The following is a 20,615-nucleotide window of genomic DNA, read 5'->3' on the forward strand; positions in this document are numbered from 1 at the left end:
CAGCAACATTGTACCATGAAAAAATATTGCAGGCAGATTTTCATGCAACATCTCTACTTCTACATTTCTTTACAAATCCTTATTTATACTTTTAATGTGTTTCAGAAACTTTGATGGCAGCAGCACAGTTGACCATGAGTGGTGTCACAACTACCAAAGGCTTAGTTATGATTTTGACTCTGCTGTGTGGTCTCCATCTTTCAAGTTCACTGATAAACAAGGACGAACTGGTAAACTGTTTGTTAACTTTCTTTTTTATTGTTGTTTTAAAAAAAGAATTTAACTTTTAATTAAGCACTTTTTCCATTAAATCATGACAGACCGATTAATGGTTAAGCTTTCCTCTTTACTTTTAAAATGATCATTTTGATGCATTTTTGTTGACGTTCTTTCTGGTTTTGCAGGAGGAGCTGAAGGGAAACGTTGAAAAATTACAAAAGGAAATAGCAAGAAGGAAGGTGAGTCTGTCAACGATGTTGTGGACATGGATATTGACAGACTGGTAGCAGAAAAATATGTATTGCTATAACAACTAAAACCAAACATAATTTCCCATTATTAAAGTCTTTTTGCACATAGTTACATATTTTTGTATATTTTGTTACATTAATTTGGTTTATTTTTGTCTTCCAGGCTGAAGATAATTTAGAGAGAGCTTATGCTCCTGCTATCTTTGATGATATTGGGCGTCTCATGGATGCTTTGACTGAAGTTATGAAGCCATTGTTGATTTCTACATCACTGCTTAGACCAGTGTTGGATTTAATGGATGACGCAAAGACTTTCTTGGGAGCCAGCATAGAATACATGAATAAGTACTTTGAGACAACAGCTGCAGAAATCAATGACAATGAAGAGAAACTACGCAGTGTGATGGCAACACTAACACAACTAGAAAACAATAAAGATGAACTGTAGCATGTTAGTCAGCGTCTGTCTCTGGTATTAAATGTTCTGTATCTGTAAAACTTCTCTTTCATACTGTGCTGCCTCAAAATCAAAGCTAACTGTACACTTGACTTATAAACTTTGACAAGAAAATTTTTGTCATACTTTTTCATTGTCTTTGTTATATCAGGTCTAACGCAAACACAAAACACTAAACTGAGATTTTTGTCTCTTTAGTAATTATATTAAATCTGACAGTTGTTGATTTATGTGTGGAAACACTTTAATGTGAATAAAGACATTAAAACTGTTAAAACCTAAAACTAAAAATCTAAATTAAAACTGTATATCACTGACATCAGATGCACAATTTAATGTGCACAATACAATAGTACTATGTTTTGTACATTTTCATTTTGTTATCTTTGTTTGTTTTTAAACATACTTATCTGTTCACAGGCAGAAAAAAAAATCAGATAAGAGTAGCGTGACAAATTCTTGTTGCGCAATCACACAGTTCCTCCTAATTACTTTAATAAATATGATACCAAGCAGACGGTCACATCAATGACTATTTCTTTTCAACAGTGTGCTGTCATGGAAAGAAAAGCGTCTGGACTTCTTTGAGTTGCTTGAAGACGTTTCACCTCTCATCCGAGAAGCTTCTTCAGTTCTAAGGGTCAATGGTGGAGAGTCCCAGATTTAAACCCAGTGGGAGTTTCCCCCCAAAGAGGGACAAAAGACCCTTTCTCCCTCTTTGGATGGTTAAAACACACCCTCTTAGATGAGCTCTGGCTAGGTCTAGAACAGGCACTATGCAATAATCTAGTGATTTAAGATCTACCATTTATCATCTTCAAACATCAAACTGAATGAACGCTTTAAAAGCATCAACATCAGCTCTTTGACAGCATGGTGGGAGTTTCTAAAAATGACAGTCTTCATTAATTCCATGCAAACGTACACCTATCTGGCACAACCCTGACATACAACAAAATAATAATATGATTAAATTCCCAGATTGTCTTTGTAAAGGAATTAAGTACAGGCAAAAAACCCAAAGTCCAAAGCCTTTGTTAGTCTTTGTTTGTCCAAAGCCTGCTGCTATTATGATGTAGTGTTTCTCAGTTTTCAGTTTGTAAAGGCAGCAGCAGTATATTCTGGAAAAAAGTGTTTTATTGTTTATTGTGGATATCAGTAAGAGACATAACTGTGTCAGTGAGGCTGTTCCTCTCTCCTTGTGAGAAAACTTGCATGATGTGTAGCAGCTGTAATGTTATCAGCAATTCTGTTTCCCTTATGTGTCTTGTTTCTTTGTCTGATAGCATTTCCTGCCCATGTAATGGTGGATTTCCTGTTAACAAACTAGACCCATTTCAAATAAAGCTCCACATATAGAAGTGCCTCCCAGAAAGCACAGACTTTCTTTTGCATTTGCTGCCTCAGTTCTTCCATTTCTGTGTGGAAACTAATCTATAAACAGAAATTAAAGTATCCTTTCAAGATAATGCATCATTAACACATGAAAAAGACCGAACAAACAAAAATCATGATAAGCATAATCAAGGAAGAGGCCAATTTTCTTGCAAAGATAACCCAGAGCCCCAGAAAGGCCACCAAGACCATATGTTAGACATATCCAGTTCCCAGGCCAGCCGAGAGATATAATCTCTCCAGCGTGTGCTGGGTCTGTCTACATACATTCATTTTAATAAAAATGAGAAATGTTATATTTTGCTTTAACGATTGAGTATGTTAATTGACATTGAAATTGTTTTAACTTTAATTATTTAACTTAAGAACATCCATAAGGTGCACCTGAGCGGGATATCTTTGGTTACCAGTCTTGAAGAAAACCAGCACATATCCATACATGAAAGATGCATGATCCGGATACTTATTTAACACTTAATGGAGCGCTGTGGAGGAAGGTGATTATTTCTTGTATATAAACTAAATAAGTTAAGGTTTTTTGTTGTTGTTGTTTGGTTTTTGTGTGTGTGTAGCTACATTAGGGCTTCTTGGTCAGAACGTCAGGGACACTGAGCTGTGCTGGCCCAAGTAAAATGACACCAGTGGCAGCTCCTGAAGTGTGTGGACACAACAACAATTAAAAAACCTGAATACTGGTCAGTATTTCAGTCAGTATCATTGTGATTATGAAAATAAATACACTATATAATTTCCACATCTAAAAATTTAAGCACATTATATGTCTTGATGCATGCTCAGTTATCCAGGATAGTAAATCCCAAAAGGTTGATTCTGTTCATCTGGACGTAGCTTTTTCAGTGGGAGAAACGTTTCGTCACTCATCAGTCATATGCACATTGTAGATGCATAAATAATAACATTTGTTTTAAATCTTTTGAGAAGTTGGCAAAAAGGTTTGTACAACCTTGTGACAGTATAAACCAGGGGTAGGCAACCTTTCTGATGGCGAGTGCCATTTAAAATTTCCTCAGAAGTCAGAGTGCCATATGATTGCATTAGCAATAAATTTAATAACGCTCTATATGAACAGTTACACAATATATAGAACCACTTTATAGAATTATATTTGTTTGCAGATGTTGGCAGCTATCAGCGAATAGTTATCAGCTATTTTGAAACAAAAAAACAGACACTTTTTATCCATAACAAGAACTCCATAACAGCAAATGGACTGTACAACAGAAAATACAAATGCTATTTATGGTCTCCTCACAACAATGATAAGAAAAATAAACTCAGCCAATATGGCATGTCTGTTAATACAGAGACACACATGTTAATGTGATCACTGGTCTCCCACTCAGAGACACAGGTCTCCGAGTGTCCAGCATTCAGACGGCTACCTGAGGACTCTCATGTGAGAGAAAATCTGCTCACACAGATATGTAGAGTCAAATACTGTCAATAAGGCCTCTGCAATGTGACAGTGATGTACACTATCTTGTTGGTATATGTATGATTTCTATACATCTTACATCAGATAAAAACTTTGGTTGTAAGCTTCAGATAATTATTTAATACAGCCAGACATTTTAAATGAGAATAAGAAAGTATTTCTTTGTGCCCCCCTTTCCCTGTTAATGCCCCACCTGGCCCCCTGGCATAACTTTGCTAGATCCGCCCCTGCACAGTTACCAGCTGTCAGCTACGTAAAAAAATGATCCTGGTGTTATTTGTCTCTCAGAAACAGTTCATAACTTCCCTTCAACTCATTCATGTCACCTAAAAGGTAAACCTGTTTCTCCATCACCTGTTCAGCTCTGATGATTCAGTAAGGACATCTCCTGGTTTCATCTTCATGTTTCCCTCTCACCAGATATACAAACCGATATCATGACCAGCAGGTTTTACAGCTGTGGCTCCAGCAAACCTCAGCTGATACTAGAAATTAATATTAAATAAATTCTAACAACAGCTGATCAAGCTTAAACGTGCTGCTGTTGTTTAGCGCGACATCCGGCGGTTTCCTCTTTCTGGCACAAAGTGGGCGATAAACAAACAAGAGAGAAAAGCCGATCAGCTGATCATTGATCAGTTTCATGATTGAAGTAGCAACAGGAGAGAGAGGGAGAGAATGAGAGAAGAAGAAACAGCTGTGCAGCATAATGACAGAATAAATCCACCTTTGTGTCTTTTTCCATCCTAGCTGAAGTCCGGGCCAAACTGTGTTCCTTTTCAGCTCAATACGAAACGCGTAATATTTTCTCTGAATACGAGACGATTCCGTTTGTACGGGACGTTGGCAACTCTACTAACTAACCTTATGAATAGAATAAAGTTCACCAGTCACATCATAGCACCGACCCAGCTGTATAGAAACTCCGTCATGCTAGCTAGTACGCAGTACGAGTTATTGTAACTGACTGTAAAAAGTCAGCACAACGAAAATAAACTCACCTAAACTTGGTTTATATCTGACCCAGATAGACTGCAGGTCATAACTTCGTACCTGAAGTTCAGTTCACCTGACACTCGGACCGGCGCGGCCTCGGTTCTCTGCTCCTCCTTTCCCTCATCCACCTGCTGGCCTCCACCACTTGTTAATGTTACTGAATCTGTGGAAGCTCCGCCATAGCCACCACCAAACAATGATTATTTTTACACACCGGCCAACATCTGGCCAATCCACCATCTTCCATTGTTTATACCGTTACAAAAAAAAAAAAAAAATCATCGGCCCACCGAGCAAATGCCCGGTATGCCCGATGGCCAGTCCAGCTATGGTCGTGCCATCAGTTAACCCTTCGCGTGCCAGCTGTGGCACGCGTGCCTAGGGTTGCCGACCCCTGAGTTACACAGTGATTAGTAATAAACAGAGCCAATGTGATTGAGTAGCACTTGTGAGAGTGAGTGGATTTAGGAAAGTGAGTGACTCAGGTGTGTGAGTTGGTTTGTCATCTGTTGTTGAGTGTGGAGGAGAGTTAGATTTTTTGACTTTTAAAACTAAGTTAGGAATATTCATGATTTAATTTCCAAAACTTGCATATGATCTGCAATTTGTAGCAGATCTACTGACTATCATATAGCAGCTGGAGCAGTCTCAAGTGGAGGTCAGTCCACTACTGCCACCTGTGGGCAAGTACCATAGCCTACTACTAGATTAACTTGTGATTGCAGTAGTGGCTCAGTGGCTGCTCTTACACCTGGAGCATTCAAATTGACCCACAAACATGTTGAAAGATGCAATGCCAGCAATGTGGATTGTCAAGACTAAAACCAGTCATTAAGCAAAGACAACAGGGATCATTTTTTGTCTTGCTGTCCTGTGAACAGCATCGGCGTGGTGTTAATTGTTTGCCGTTTTCATGATCGCCTCCTGCATGAGAATATCACCAGGTAAACTCGCGACATTTTTAAACATTTTGTTGTTCAACAGCAACACGACTGACGGACTGTGTTTGAGGTAACCTCACAAATGTCACCAATGAAATATTTGGTTTTTATTTGCTTTATTTGTCAGTAGCAGCTCCTGAAAAGCAAGTCTACCATACATCTGTTCGACCAACGCCAGTTGATCTGCGACGCCAGTTAATCTGGGCGCACATCAGCGGGGAAAGTGATACTCACAGATGCAGGCAGAGGTGCACCCTCGTCCTTTAACGAGTCTGGTGGCTGCCTCAGGGCACGCCCACACTTCAACAGGTGCCTGCTATTGTCCGCCCAGTGGATTAAAAGAATATCATGCTACAACACTAAAACATGCAATACAAATATCAGGGGAAACCATGCAAATAAAACCAGTACTGTATGCACCAATACACATTACAATCAAAACAACATAAACCATGAAACAAACACAAATTTCCACTGTGTGACATATGTATGAACTGGACCGTCTCTTCGACAGTCTTTGTTGATGCACATATTTTGCACACTGACTGTGAGAAGCTGGGGACATTTATGCTCCAAACCACCGTTCAGCTGCTCACTTTTGTTTTAGTTCAAGAGCCCGCGCCATCTTGGATATCTCCACTGATCACTCTGCTTTCCTTCACACATAACTGTTTATGTAGAGAAAACATGTCCTCCACCCTCTGGAAACATGTGACTACAGAGCCCATAAAAGCAGTATAACAACATTTAACATCCACAACGACCACATTTGGACTATAATTAGCCGGTACACGAGGTCCTATGGATGTCAACATTAGACGTTCCGTAGACACACCGCTTGGCGCGTCAGTGAACCAAAACTGTACGTCCAAAAATGAAATATAAAAGATGTCACCCCAATGTCACTGATCGCAGTGGGTCCTAACAAATGCCTGTAGAAAAATGCTTCAGTGTGAATGATATCGAGCTTTACAATTTTTTTGTATGATTTTGGTTTACACTTAAATGTTACTCTAATGATATAGGCCTACACTAAGATTAATCAGTTAACTATGATCGTAAATTGTGTTTTGTCATTTGTTAATCATTGGAGCTGTGAATGGGTTTATGATACAGTATCAATTAAAACTGAGAAAAAAACATGAATCACTTTTTTAAGGAAAACTACAATAGAATGTCTATAAATAAAACAGAATAGAATAGTCTTTTATTGTCTTTATTGTCACATATACAATGAAACTGTGGTTTGTTTGTTTTTTGCTTGTTTTTTTAAGAATAGAAATAATATTTATTAAACAAAGAACATGTCAAGGTGAGTTGTGTGAGAGGCAAGAATTGGACCAACAGTGCAGGAAAGCGCAAAACTCAAAAACAGCTTTATTGCTAAGCTTCTGAAGAAATAAAAGCATGTTTAGGAGCAACAACCGAAAACAATAACTATTCTCAGATAACACACGAAAGAGGAACACAGCTGAGTGGGAGAACACAACAAAGGCAAGGGAAGATTGAGACAATATATAAGACACACAGGAGACTGAGGGGAAATAGCCAACAGGTGAGAGGAGAGCTGAAACTAAAATAAAGAAACAGGGGAAGTAGAATTAAACACAAAGCACACAAGACAAGAAACTTTCAAAACACAGGAAATAACTAAGACTGAATCCTGGACTAAGACATACAAACTTGCTTTTAAATTCGATAAACAAATCAGCTCCGTAGTCAAGGGATCTTTTTATCACCTACGGATTTTAGCTAAAGTCAAGTCCTACCTGTGCAGGAATGATCTAGAAAGGGTGGTCCATGCTTTTATTACTTCACGGCTGGACTACTGTAACTCCCTTTATGTTGGTTTAGATCGTTCCTGTCTGCATCGCCTCCAGCTGGTGCAGAACGCTGCTGCTTGCATGCTGACCGGTTCCAAAAAGAGAGACCACATCACTCCGGTCCTCTGCTCTCTTCACTGGCTCCCAGTTGCTTTTAGGATTGATTTTAAAATTTTACTGCTGGTTTTTAAGGTTCTTAACGGTACTGCACCTCCTTACTTGGCAGAGCTTCTTAGCATTTACTGCCCCAGGAGATCCTTAAGGTCAGCAGACTTGATGCTTTTAGATGTTCCCAGGTACAGATTAAAGACTAGGGGAGAGAGGGCTTTTGCTGTGGCTGCACCCAGACTGTGGAACAGTTACCCCCTCATATCAGATTCTCCACAAGCCTAGGAACTTTTAAAACTGCTCTTAAAACTCACCTCTTTTCATTGGCTTTTAGCAAGGTTTAACCTATTGTTTTAGTTTGTTTTATCAGTGAGGTATTTTATGTTCCTGTGTTTTATACTATTTTATATTTGTATTTTATTGTACAGCACTTTGGTCAGCCTTGGTTGTTTTTAAATGTGCTTTATAAATAAACTTGACTTGACTTGACTTGACACAAATAGAACAGACAAGAGAGAAGGAACAGAACGGAAAAACAAAAGGAAGAGACAAATCTAACAACCAAAGCAAGCAGGGAACAAAAGGCACAGAATACAGGATCATAATAAGCACCAAGAAAGTAAACATAACTCTGTAACGGAAAAAGACTAAATAACAATACAAGATTATAAAAAACACAAACTAGAAACCCCCTCATCATCCCCAAAACTCAAAACCCTGGGTACAAGGCCAAGGGACCATGACAGAACATTGCAGGTTTACTCTTTGAAAAACATGTTACCAACTGTAGCAGGATGTTTGCTGCCAGCAAAATCTTCATATTTGATAATACCACTGTAAGGAATAAATCATTAACCTGCAGGCTAGGTTGGAAGCAGCAGTACAATAACATCCTGTGTTTAGGGTTGTCATGCCAGCGCCCTCCAGTAATATTTCTGTGTTGGTTGGTTGCCTCAAGAAAGTTCAGGATTTTGTAAGCATTGCTGAGACCCTCATTTTTACCCATTACTTATCATGATATTAACATACAATAATATTCTATGTATGGTTCCCATTTTTCAAAAGTAACTAAAATTACTAAAATAACTTAAAATTATTCTATTTTCCTTATGGTAAGTGTGTAACATATTTACCAAGAAATATTTGTTTTTATGAAAACACCTTTTATTTATACATAAAACAAACCTATGATCATTAGCCTACAAATCCTGACATGCACTCAACCCCTCCCACTCCCAGTCTAAGACGTTGGCTGTAAGTGTTGTATAAATGGGAGGAGCCAGAAGATACCTGAGATCTTGGCCTAAATGAAACAGCTGTACCGTACGTCGACACTGTAAGTTCATTTCCTTACAATCCTCTGATAGTTGTTTTAAGGGGAGGGTATTTTTTTAGCCTCTATTGAGAAAAGACAGAAAAAAACTGGGAGAGAGAGCAGGGAGCAGAGAGGCCTTGGGGAGGATTTGTTTCCGGGCCTCTGCAATAGCCGTACAGCATGTGGGTCACATGCTCAGTCAGGTCGGCTGTACTGGTGCCCATAACAGGGGTTTCTGTATATATATGATAATATTGTAAAATAACCTCTGCTTGCTAGGAAGTTCAAAGTTTAGGTGGCATGGCAACCTTTGTCTAAGATATCTTTGTTAACAATATGCTTTAGTATTTTAGGAATTTTGCGATTAAGAACCAGTATAAATTGCATACAAATGCACTACATTATATTGTAATATGACATTACGTGGGCTGCTGCCCTCGCGACCCAGCCCTGTATAAGCGGAAGAAGATGGTTGGATAATATTACATCTATTATTTGTGTCCAAATCTGTTTCTGTCTATTTCAAGTTAAAATTTTTGCACAGAATTTTGTTTAGGTTTCTGAAACCATTTGACAAACTGCTGTTAAAATAAAATGAACCAAAACCTACATTTTAATTACTTTAGATGCTTTTCTTAAGTATAAAGCAGAACCAAATTCAGTATCACTTGTGTAATATTAATACTTTCTCTCTTCCACAGGTCATGTAAAACAAAGAAATGAATGTTCAGTTTAAAGTGACACTGCCCCAACCAACAGACACACATCCTGTAGTACAGTGTATTTTTAACAATAACTGCAAAAAGCTCAAGAAGTTACTCAGGGGCAATGACATTAATGGACTTTACCCTTCTAGAGAGTGGAAGCAATGCATAACTCCGCTGATTGCTGCCATTGTAAAACACAACAGAGATATCTGTTCTTATCTTTTGAAACAGGGTGCAGACCCAAATGTACCTTCTCAATATGGCTGGTCACCTTTGCATTATGTCTCACTTTCTAAGGCTCCACTTTTTTTTGTGGAGAAACTTCTAGAAGCAAAAGCTGATTTAAATGGATGCCATGCTTTCACACCATTGCATACTGCTGCCACCAATGACAGAGAAGATGTTGTAAACGTGCTCCTTTCTGCTGGTGCACCGGTAACACTCTTACCTATATCTCCTGAGCATTCAGTTCACAACAAAAGAATATCTGAGATGATTAGTAATATTGCATCCAAAGGAAATGAACTCTGCTCCAAAATCAGATATTTTTTGGATATGGAAATAGCTATTTCTGAAAAAACACCTGAAGAAGTGTTCAGAAATTTTAATAGTCACATGCTGTTGGAAGATCCTCAGAACCATCTAACCATGATTGAACTTCTCTTTACTGTTAATGGGCCAGATCCAGAAAAATACTGCCAGGCTTGCATTAAATGGCTAAAGGAAACTGAGAATGTGAATACTTACATTGCAGGTGCAGCCAGTCGCTTTCCAAACATCCCTAAGACACATGTAAAGCTGGCAGTTGAAAGTTTAAATGCAGTTTTCTGTACAATGGATGATATAACAAATGAGCATGCAGTAGCTATAGTTCCACAACTACTTAAACTGCTTGACTCACAAGACAGTGGTGTTTATGAATCAGTGCTACAAACACTGTATGTGATAACACAGAAAACAAAAGGCACAAAGGACTGGCACTTAGACTTTTTAGAGAACTTATGCAAAACAGTTGCCCCTTTTGTAAATGAGCAACACTCCACTAACATCAGGGTGTATACATACGGTATATTCGCAAACCTGATGTCAGTTGAACAAAAGGTTAACATTTTTGCATCAGTGGGCATAACTTCAGTGCCTGAGGACATACTGACATCAGCTGATATGAAAATGAATGAAAAGCTGAAAGAGGTGCTGAGAAATCTGAAAAGTTACCTGAGTAAACCAAACTCTGAATGTGAGGGAAATGCAGCATCGTCTGTGGCCAAGAAGAAAAAGAAGAAAAAGAAGAAGAAAAAGCAGGAAAGGACAGAAAAGCAAGAAGATCCAAATGATGACGTTTCCACTGCAGCAACTGAACCAACAACAAAACATCCTGTTGTGGAATCAACTTCAAATGTAAAGCCTTTTGAATACAGCATCAATGAAAAATCAGAAAAACGAAACTGGCTTCCAGTCAGCAAGAGGTGGAAGGACAAACTGGAGAAACTTGTTGGCTCAGATGACAGTAAAATATCCAGAATCAGAAGCATTATTTATGTGAATGATGCAGAATTCAGAATAGCGAAGGGAAGCGATGGCACTGAAGTCTTCTTGGGGCTGAGAGAGGACGGCACAGAAGTTGCCATCAAGAGAATGTCTAAAAGCAACTATGAAGAGCTGAAGAATGAAGAAGTAATTCTACGACATCCAGAACTCGATCATCCTTATATCGTACGATATGTTGATGCTGCAGAGGACGAGAACTTTGGATATCTTTGTCTGCAACTTTGTGAATACACCTTGGAAGAATATATCAGGAACGATGACCATGACCCAGTGATGTTAAAGAAACTTGTAAAACAAGTTCTAGAAAGTCTAAAGGTGCTTCACTGTCAGAATCCTAAAATTCTTCACCGAGATCTCAAACCCCAGAACGTTCTGATTGGTAAGAAATGTTTAAAATTGAGGGAAATAACAACATTTTAATCAATATTGACCAGTTAGAATTTTATTTCACATGATTCCTCCTGCAGATGTTACTGGGAGGGCAAGATTAGCTGATTTTGGCATAAGCAGACGCTTACTCAAAGGCCAAACAACTTTACGTACACGCAGTGCAGGAACCAGATGCTGGATGGCCCGAGAGACTTTAGCAGAAGAAGAATCTGTCATATCATACAAGTCAAGCACTGACATCCAGGTAAAGTCTGAACACAAACTTGATTAACTGAAAAATGGCTTGGTAAACATACCTAAACTGATAATATGTGTTATTATTAAGGTTGCAGGCATGCTGATCTATTATATCCTCTCTGGAGGCCACCATCCATTTGGCAAATCCTTTGAATGTGAGTTCAACATTCACAAAGGGAACTACAGTTTGGATCATGTTCTAGATGTGGTGGCAAAGGATCTCATCGAGTGGATGATCAACAAAGAGCCAAAGTACAGACCCAAAGTAGAAGAATGCTTAAACCATCCCTTCTTCTGGACTTCTGAAAAGTGAGGGAATTGTTGACAATTAATAAAAAACATTTTTTTTTATCATTCTTGATTTCAGCCTGTCAAAGAGGGATACAGATGTTCATGTTCAAAGTGAGCCACAGTTGATCATCCTGGATCAACCTAGTTAAGCATTAATGCTAAAATGTTCTGCTAATGCTAAATCCTTTTATTACACACTTCTCCTTAAAATTTTAAATGCTCATTAATGCTGCTTTTTTGTATTTATTTATTATTATTTTTATATTTATTTTTAATAATTTCCTTTCCAGGAAAACTGAATACTTGAGAAAGATCGGTAACAGGGACGACGTCGCAAACTATCGAAAGGCTGAACAGGAGCTGATTGATTCTCTAGAAAAATGTGCTGTGGACGGATTCTTTAAGCAGTGGAAAAATAAGGTGACTGTAACATCAAATATCAAATGTCTATATTCCTAAAATCCACTTCATAACCAATGTTTTTGTTGCAGTTTTCACAAGAGCTGGTTCAGAAATTGGAAGGTAAAAAGCCCTACACTGAAAACACGCTGGGATTACTGCGCTTTATACGCAATCTCCATGAGCATTAGTGAGTTAAACTAATTGACAAGTGACTCTATCTGTCTGTCTGTCTGTCTATCTATCTATAACTCTGCTTGTCTTATTTACCATACAGTAATAAAACCTTCCTTGTTCACAGTGCCAAGGAAGCAGCCCAAAATGATGTTCTGACATTGTTTCCTGATCTCTTTGGGAGTATTTACACATTTGCAAAAAACCAAGGCTGGAATTCAGAGACACCATTAAAGAAATGTTTCAAAGAGAAGACAGCGAGGACATTAGCACAGTTTTGATGATGCCATCTAAAAGTGCGGAGGAGTCCCTGGGTGTCCCCGTTCAAGAGTCTCAACCCAGTGAAGTGAAAGTTGTCAGCAGCCATAAAAAATAAAATATTAACTGCCAGTAGTAGCAGAGATGTCATGTAGGTGTGCCTCCTGCTGCTCTGTTAGTTCTTAAGGGATCACGACAGAAGACACTGATCTGCTGTGGTGATCCACATGTTTGCACATAGTTGCTGATTTCAAACAATCAAACAATGAGGTGTACTTAAAGAGTGGAACTTGGTAAGATTGGTAGCAAACAGAGGACTAGGTGTAGAAAAAATACCATTATATCTTTATTCAGTTAATCTTCATTGTAATGTTAAATTATGTGTGTGCGTGTGGTGTGTGTGTGTGTGTGTGGGGGGGGGGGGGGGGGGGGATTAAGGAACAGATATAGAGACATTTTTGATTTCTTCCACAAATACAAAGGTAAAAAAGGAGCAGCAGTTTATTTCACTATTATAGTTTTAAATACTTCCATTTCTGATTGTAAACAGAATAAATACGTTGGACATGCATTTTGCTTTGTGGAAATCACCTCGGGCCTACGACAGATTCAAACTGTACAAACATGTATGTCACATAGTAATTGAAAAAACTTTGCACTTAATATTAAGAGCCACAAGTGGATTTAGTAAATATTAAGAGTTTGGGATTTTTTTTTCCTAGTGAATGGTACTGCAAATTTGCAAAACATATACATTACACATATTTAAGAAGCATGATTTCTTATTTTGTTTCTCATCACGTTTTCTAAAGCAAAATACAAAGTAAACTGTAGATTGATTCTTTCTGTGTAAAAACAAAAAAGAAAATCTGTAAAGCTGTGACTGGAGGACGGGTCCCTTCATGGTTTTTTGTTGAATGTTAAATCTTTTCACCACAATACAAAGTAAAAGTAAAGCCTAGCTTTCTGTTGTTTTTGCTATTTTGCACTTTAAAGGTCTGAGAACTAAAATATAAACTACACTTTAAGTTTAATTATTATTATTATTATCGTTATTTAATTGTAATTTTTTTCTTATTATTCCATAACAGTGTGTTATAAAAGGTAATGACAGACTTTATGCCGTTATTGTAAAAGAATATATTTTTATCTGTGCAGATAAAAGATTTAGTGTATTGGTCTCATTTTAAGGGGATTATTACTTTCTTTAATATTGTATTTTATATACCGATATTTTTCCTTTTTTTCTCTAGTGTCAGTGTTTTTATGTTACTGTAACTGAAATGATTTCTTCTTTTCCACCTGTTTATTCAGCTCAGGATTTTCTTTCCCATTCTTGACTTTATCAACTTTCGAATGTCAACTCGTTCATAGTTTTCTTAAATTAGAGATATTTCTTAGTCACCTTGCAATCATTGGATCTTAGGCAACAGGCACTACCATTATACCAGTGCTACTTGTATAATGGTAGCGAAAATATTCATGTAACATTCATGAAGATGAAAAAAGATCTATTCATCTATTTGGATTTATCTTTTTAAGTTAAATATTTCTGTTCTAATAGTTTTTTGGATACAAAATAATATGACAGGACTTGAAGGAAAGTAACACATTTACTCTCATTTGGGGCGACTGAGGATGGATCAGATGAGTTTGCCACCTACCTTGTGTCCTCATACCTGGTGGTAATGGACAGCATGTTGCCTTATCAGCACTGGGGTCTTCTGTTTGATGGTTACACAGTGCCTCCCTCTGGTCGTGATGAAGTATCACACCCCTCTGCTCTTTCTATTACAGGGAATGTCTAGAAAGCACAAACCTTTAATAATCACAGCTGAGATCATAAACTGTAGTTATCCTTCCTTCCTTTCCTTCTTCCTTCCTCTTAAGGACTTAAGGGTTGCTGGAGATGGCTTGAAGACTATCCCAGCTTTCACAAGGTAAAACTCAGGGTACACACTTTACAGTTCACCACTCATGATCACATTCCCAATAGATGATTGTAATTCCCAAAAGAATCACCAATTAACCTAAAAAAGCAAGTTGTTGGACTGTGAGAGGGAGCCGGAGCACCCTCAGAGAACACAACATGCAAACAGCAGCCAGCAGATTCACATGCACGACCTTCTTGCTGTGAGGCAACAGTACCAACCACTGCACCACCGTGCTGACCTTAGACTGCAGTTGTATGGCGGAAAATGTTACTGTGGATGCTTTAGATTATATTACATACAGAAAAAAGTACTGGTTTATTATTTTAGTGGGCAAGAGTCAAGATTGGATCTAAAGGATGTAAATGGACAAGCACAGTGCATTTCTACTCAGTCTGAACACTCGACACAGCCTCATTCACCCAACTGCACACACATGATTAGGGGAAACTCAACGTTCAGTATCTTCTTTTTTTCATCAAAAGACTTTCTCTGTATCTCTGCTCTGTTTGTTTTTGACTTGAAACACTAAATAAAAGTTTTACTACACATCTGTCTCTATTGTTTAATCAGCAGCTGTAATACTAAACTGTCCAAAATTTAAAGTCTACATTTAGTAGATTTAGAGATATTTATTTCACCACTTTTAGTTAATGATACTTTATAAACCTATTCTGCTGTTTAACAAAGACAGTATCATCATGTTTAAAGCACTTTTCAATCTGACAGCAGCACTCAGTTCTCCTGCACATGTGTGATCTTGGAGTGAACTGAAGGTTCAGATGCATCTCTCAGGTCCTGTGTGGAGACTTTGCTGGACTTTGTCTGTTAAAGATGTGATTTACAGATGCTATTCAGCTGGTGTAGATAGTGGGGGTTTAGGTCTGAAACATCTTCTTTTGTCCTCCATTCATCCAGTTTCATGAGATACATTTTTGGTACAAGGACTGGACTGAAAAAGACTGAAAAGAGAAAGTTTGAAAGAGCTTTAGAAAGCCTGGAGGAAAAGCAGTGCTTGTTTAATCAAATGTAATAATACACATTGTTTAAATGTCCCAAAGTAAAGAGATCTCTCTGTGAACCTTTAATTCGTCATCTTCTTGTGGCAGCAGCTGGCTACTGTTACTTGCACATGTGCATTGTGGTTTTTTATTATGTTATAATTTAATACAAAACCCTTTAATTAAATTAGTGAGTTGAAGTAATATATGAAATATTAGTGTTAGGTAAGTCCCAGAGTTCAGTTTATTGGACATTAGCTACATTTAATAAGAAGATATGAGATCCAAATATATGCTTATGTCAACACATGTTCATTTTGATGAAGTTTACTGAACAAATTTGAATCATCACAACAACCAAAATGTTAGCAACACATCATAAAGTTTATTATTCTAACTATGGTAACCATGTTTATGTTTGTAACCTGCTAACTCAAATACATTGTGTAGGTGTCACATTCTGAGGACTGTAAGTTCACACACTTTCAGACATTTGCAGAGAGAAGAAGTATTTTGTAAAAACTTTACAAGTCAGAGGGATTATTTGCTCAAACAGCAACCAGTGCAAACATGTTTTGCTGGACTCTAAAAAGGAGAAAGGTACAGCCTGATATGTCAAGTTTTTTAATATTTTTTTAAAAAAAATTGTGTTTTTGTGCAACACAGTTCTTATTTAATCACATGCTGTTTGAGTTATTTAAATCAGAAAACAAAGGAGGATACTGTGGGTGTTGGAGAGGAGAAGGCGCCACTGAAAAATTAAGATAATGATTTGTAAATGTGTATATTTGCTCAATATGTGGAGGTTCAGGTGACTGTTGTGATAATTTGTCCAAGTAAAAAATCCCAGAAATGTCATGTGACAACCTCTTTGGCTTCCATAATCGTGACATCACGCCCATTTAGAATCTTACCACCACTTTGATCCTTTGAGCCTTTGATCCTAAAACCCATAAATAGGAGTGAGAAGCAACAACTTTTAGTTCGTTGTTCGCAGCATTTATGTTGGCAGCATTGAAACGTTTGACAGAGAAGCCTTTCAAAACAATTGGATCCTTTTCAGAGTGACTTTTTACACTTTCCAACATGTCTCTGAAAAAACACACAAGAAAAGAAAAAGTAAAGCCCAGCTCTCCTCTTCTGGCTCAAGAAGACAATATTCAAGTACAGAAGATGTGCTTGAAAGAAATGCATGAGGAAAATCTCATGAACAATCGCAATACGAAACACCCGGCCCAGCCAGAGTACATCTATTACGTCTGGCAGAGTTTTTTTAAACAGCGAAAGGAGATTATCTTCCTCAGACAAGAAAATGAGAGAAAGACTGCTGAAGTAGATAAATTGTTCAGCCAGCTTCTTGAAAAGGAAGATATTCAAAAGGAGAAAGAAATGGAACTCCTAGACATGCGTGGAAGGAACTTTGAGCTCAAAGCAAAGCTTGATAAAGCAATAGAAAAACTCAAAGAAATCCTCCAGCAGAAGAAAAATGAGAAAGACAAGGACAAAAAGGATCGGGAGCTGCAATTAAAGCTTGATGAAGCTCTGCAAAAAAATACAGAAATCCTCCAAGAGAAGAAACGGCAGGACATAGAACTCCAAAACTTGGGGATAAAATACAAAGCATTGCTTCAAGAGAAAAAGCAACAACCGATCAAACAGAAAGAAAGCAAGCTTGAAGACTCGGAGGAAAACTACAGAGAGCTGAAAACAAAGCTTGATAAAGCACTGCAAAGAAATAACCAGATTCTTCAAGAAAAAGAACAACTGGAAAGAAACCAGAGAGACATGCGGTGCCAACTCCAAAGCATGGAGGAAAAATGCCGAGTCCTGGAAGCAAAACTTGATAAAACTGCAGTGCACAAGCAGAAATATCAAGAGCTGCTTCAAGAGAAAGAACAACAGGACATAAAGCAGAAAGAAGACAAACGTTTACTCCAGGGCTTTGAGAGGGAAAACCAAAAGCTGCAAGAACTTTACAAGAAAATGAACTACAAAGCAGCCGAAATGGAAGGAGAGAAGGAGAAACTGCGAAAACAGTGCTCAGCGATGCAGAGTCAGCTCAATGACATGCTGACAAAAAACACCGAACTCGAGGAACTTTCAAACACCTTGAAGTGCAAAAACACTGAGGTGCAGGTGCTAAAGCAGCAACTCCAGAAAACAAATGAAGACCTGCAGTGCAAACTTCAAGAAATGGAGAGGAAAAGTCAACAGTTAGAAGACACTCACAACAAATTACAACAGAGTTATACAGAGATGCAGGAGGCAAAGGTAATGCAGGAGGCAACTTCTAATGAGTTGAAAGAAAGGCTCGAAGACAAACAAGCCGAATTAGAAGAAGTGGAGAAAACATGCAGGAGACTTGAGAAGGAGAATACAGAAACAATCGATCAGCTGAGAAACCTGATCCTAGAGAAAAAGGTTCTCATGGAAAAGCTCCTGGAAAAGAAGAAGAAACGCTTCCGCTTCTTCTGGAGGAAGGACACTCATGCTTTGTCTGGTTTTTCCACTGCTGATGTCACCTCGTCTTCCTCCACCTCTGTTCCATCGTAATTTTGACCTCCCCTCTCCTGCCCTCTCCCTCTCTCCTGACACCTTGACACCTCTCCCTCCCCTAGCTCCCTTGAACTCCTAACACCTGTCCCATCTCCCTCCCCCCTCTCTCTCTTTTCACCCTCACCCCCCAACCAGTCCCGACAGTTGACTGCCCCCTCTAGAGCCTGGTTCTGTCATAGGTTTCTTCCTTTAAAGGGAGTTTTTCCTATCCACCGTCGCCTAGTGCTTGCTCAGAGGGGATTGTTGGGGTTTTCTCTCCTCTATCTCTTTCCTCCTTTCTACCCCTTTCCTTGACAACCCCCCCCGCCCTTTCTATTTCCCCAATAATTTCATAATAAACACAATTGGCTGCATTTTAAATGTGTCTGATCAGTGTCTTCATTCAAGAATGAATTGTCTTTGTCACAGAGTCATGTGTATTTTGTGTTTTCCTCGGGCTGGTGATCCTCGCGGTCGTTCAGCCCAGGAGTCCAGATTATTCGTGTTTTAATCACATTTAGTGTTACATTTTAGATCACCACAATAGGATATCCACAGTTTAGGATTCAGGCATTTGTTTTAGTTCGATATTGTAATCATTCTGTGATTGAGTCGTTAACAGAACCAGCAGTTAGCAGCAATAACTTCAAATCAATGACATTTGCAAGCATTCCTTTATACACAGCATTTCAGTCAGGTTGAGGTCTGGACTTCCATGCTGTAGATTTGCTGCTGTGCTTGGGGTCATTATCCTGTTGCATGGCCTAATTTAGAAGAAGCTTTATCTGTCGGACAGACAGCCTCACATTTGACTCTAAAAAACTTTGGCATACAGAGGAGTTCGTTGACTGCAAGGTGCTTATTGCTTGTGTCTGCAGAAGAAGCTCAAATCACCACACTTGAACCAGCATATTTGACAGTGGGTTTGAGGTGTTTAAGTGTTTGAGTGTCTGAAATACTGACATGTGAACGCCAGAATATAATGGTGAGATTTTAATGCTGGTTAGATTGCATACAGACTGCACATTATAAAGTTTTACACTTTTGCATCTGTGACCATTCAAACACCAGACAGTACTGAATGTTTCTTCTTTCTTTGTGCAACTTTACAATCATAATGTCCGTTTTGGGGTTTTTTTAGGCAAAGAAGGGAAGTTTGATTTTTAATGATCAGTATCAGTGATTAATCTCTACAGTGACACAAATAAACTTGAATTATAACCATAATCCTGATTATCAGTCAATACAAAACACATTCAGAAGTCATGTTTTCACAGATTTATTTTGATATTACATCATATTTTTAAGAGGAACATTCATTAGGCTTAAACAAAATCATACAAAAGAATTGTAACGCTTGCATATTGTTAACCTAGAAGCACTTTTAGTCTTTGTTAGGTTTATCTAAAAAGAATTTGGCAAACACCCTTTTTTGAATGTCATGCTCTTGCAGGCTGCAGTAACATTTGAGTTTTGTAAGTGCAAAGGTCCATTCAAACAGGTGGTGACATTACAATCCTTGGTTTATGTACATTTTGGAGCTTGTCAACATTCAGCATTTCCAAAAGCAGAATAAAAATTTGAAAAAAAAAATTCAGTAAGCTTGAAGATATATTTACATGTACATTTATTTTCCTTCCTTTTGGTCACACAAATTCTGCCTCTGATGCTTCTGACTTCAGATGTTAGTAAAAAAAATATTGTTAATTGGGCAAAACTGTTTTTTTTAAAAAACATATCAGGAGGTTTATTTTCCCTGACATCATCTAAACACAGCTCCTTTGCAATACTGATAAAGTTTCTCTGTACTTTGCCACATTATATTACAGCAGATCTAGAAGTTGTATCTAAATGGCGATTCTCCGTTAATGAATTTGTATAAGGTCAAGTCCTGAATATTTTACTAACTGTAACAACAAACCACTGCTTCCTACTGTATGCATTATAATCTACAGCATCTACAAAGACACCTTCCAACAAACAGCTACACTCTATGATCTCAGCTATGATAATTAAAGGTTTGTGCTTTCTAGACATTCCCTGTAATGGAAAGAGCAGAGGGGTGTGGTACTTCATCACGGCCAGAAGGAGGCACTGTGTAACCATCAAACAAAAGACCCCAGTGTTGATAAGGCAAGGTACTGTACGTTACCACAGGGTATGAGGATACAGGTAGGTGGCAA

The 20,615-nt window shown here is 38.1% G+C and overlaps 2 protein-coding genes across 2 annotated transcripts; both read left to right on the forward strand.

Moving 5' to 3' along the window:
- Positions 1–8,925: 8,925 nt before the first annotated feature.
- Positions 8,926–13,371, forward strand: LOC102081836 (uncharacterized). The gene is made up of 7 exons (XM_019347607.2): positions 8,926–8,982; positions 9,663–11,595; positions 11,684–11,850; positions 11,932–12,152; positions 12,425–12,554; positions 12,626–12,723; positions 12,835–13,371. Exons 2-7 carry the CDS (start codon positions 9,681–9,683, stop codon positions 12,986–12,988), a joined length of 2,685 nt encoding a protein of 894 aa, XP_019203152.1. The 5' UTR covers positions 8,926–8,982; positions 9,663–9,680; the 3' UTR covers positions 12,989–13,371.
- Positions 13,372–16,902: 3,531 nt separating this feature from the next.
- LOC109195477 (trichohyalin-like) lies at positions 16,903–18,796 on the forward strand. Its single transcript, XM_019347614.2, has one exon. It carries the CDS (start codon positions 16,984–16,986, stop codon positions 18,448–18,450), a length of 1,467 nt encoding a protein of 488 aa, XP_019203159.1. The 5' UTR covers positions 16,903–16,983; the 3' UTR covers positions 18,451–18,796.
- Positions 18,797–20,615: the final 1,819 nt, after the last annotated feature.

Source organism: Oreochromis niloticus, linkage group LG18 (assembly GCF_001858045.2).
Source record: "Oreochromis niloticus isolate F11D_XX linkage group LG18, O_niloticus_UMD_NMBU, whole genome shotgun sequence".
In the NCBI taxonomy this organism is placed as follows: domain Eukaryota; kingdom Metazoa; phylum Chordata; class Actinopteri; order Cichliformes; family Cichlidae; genus Oreochromis; species Oreochromis niloticus.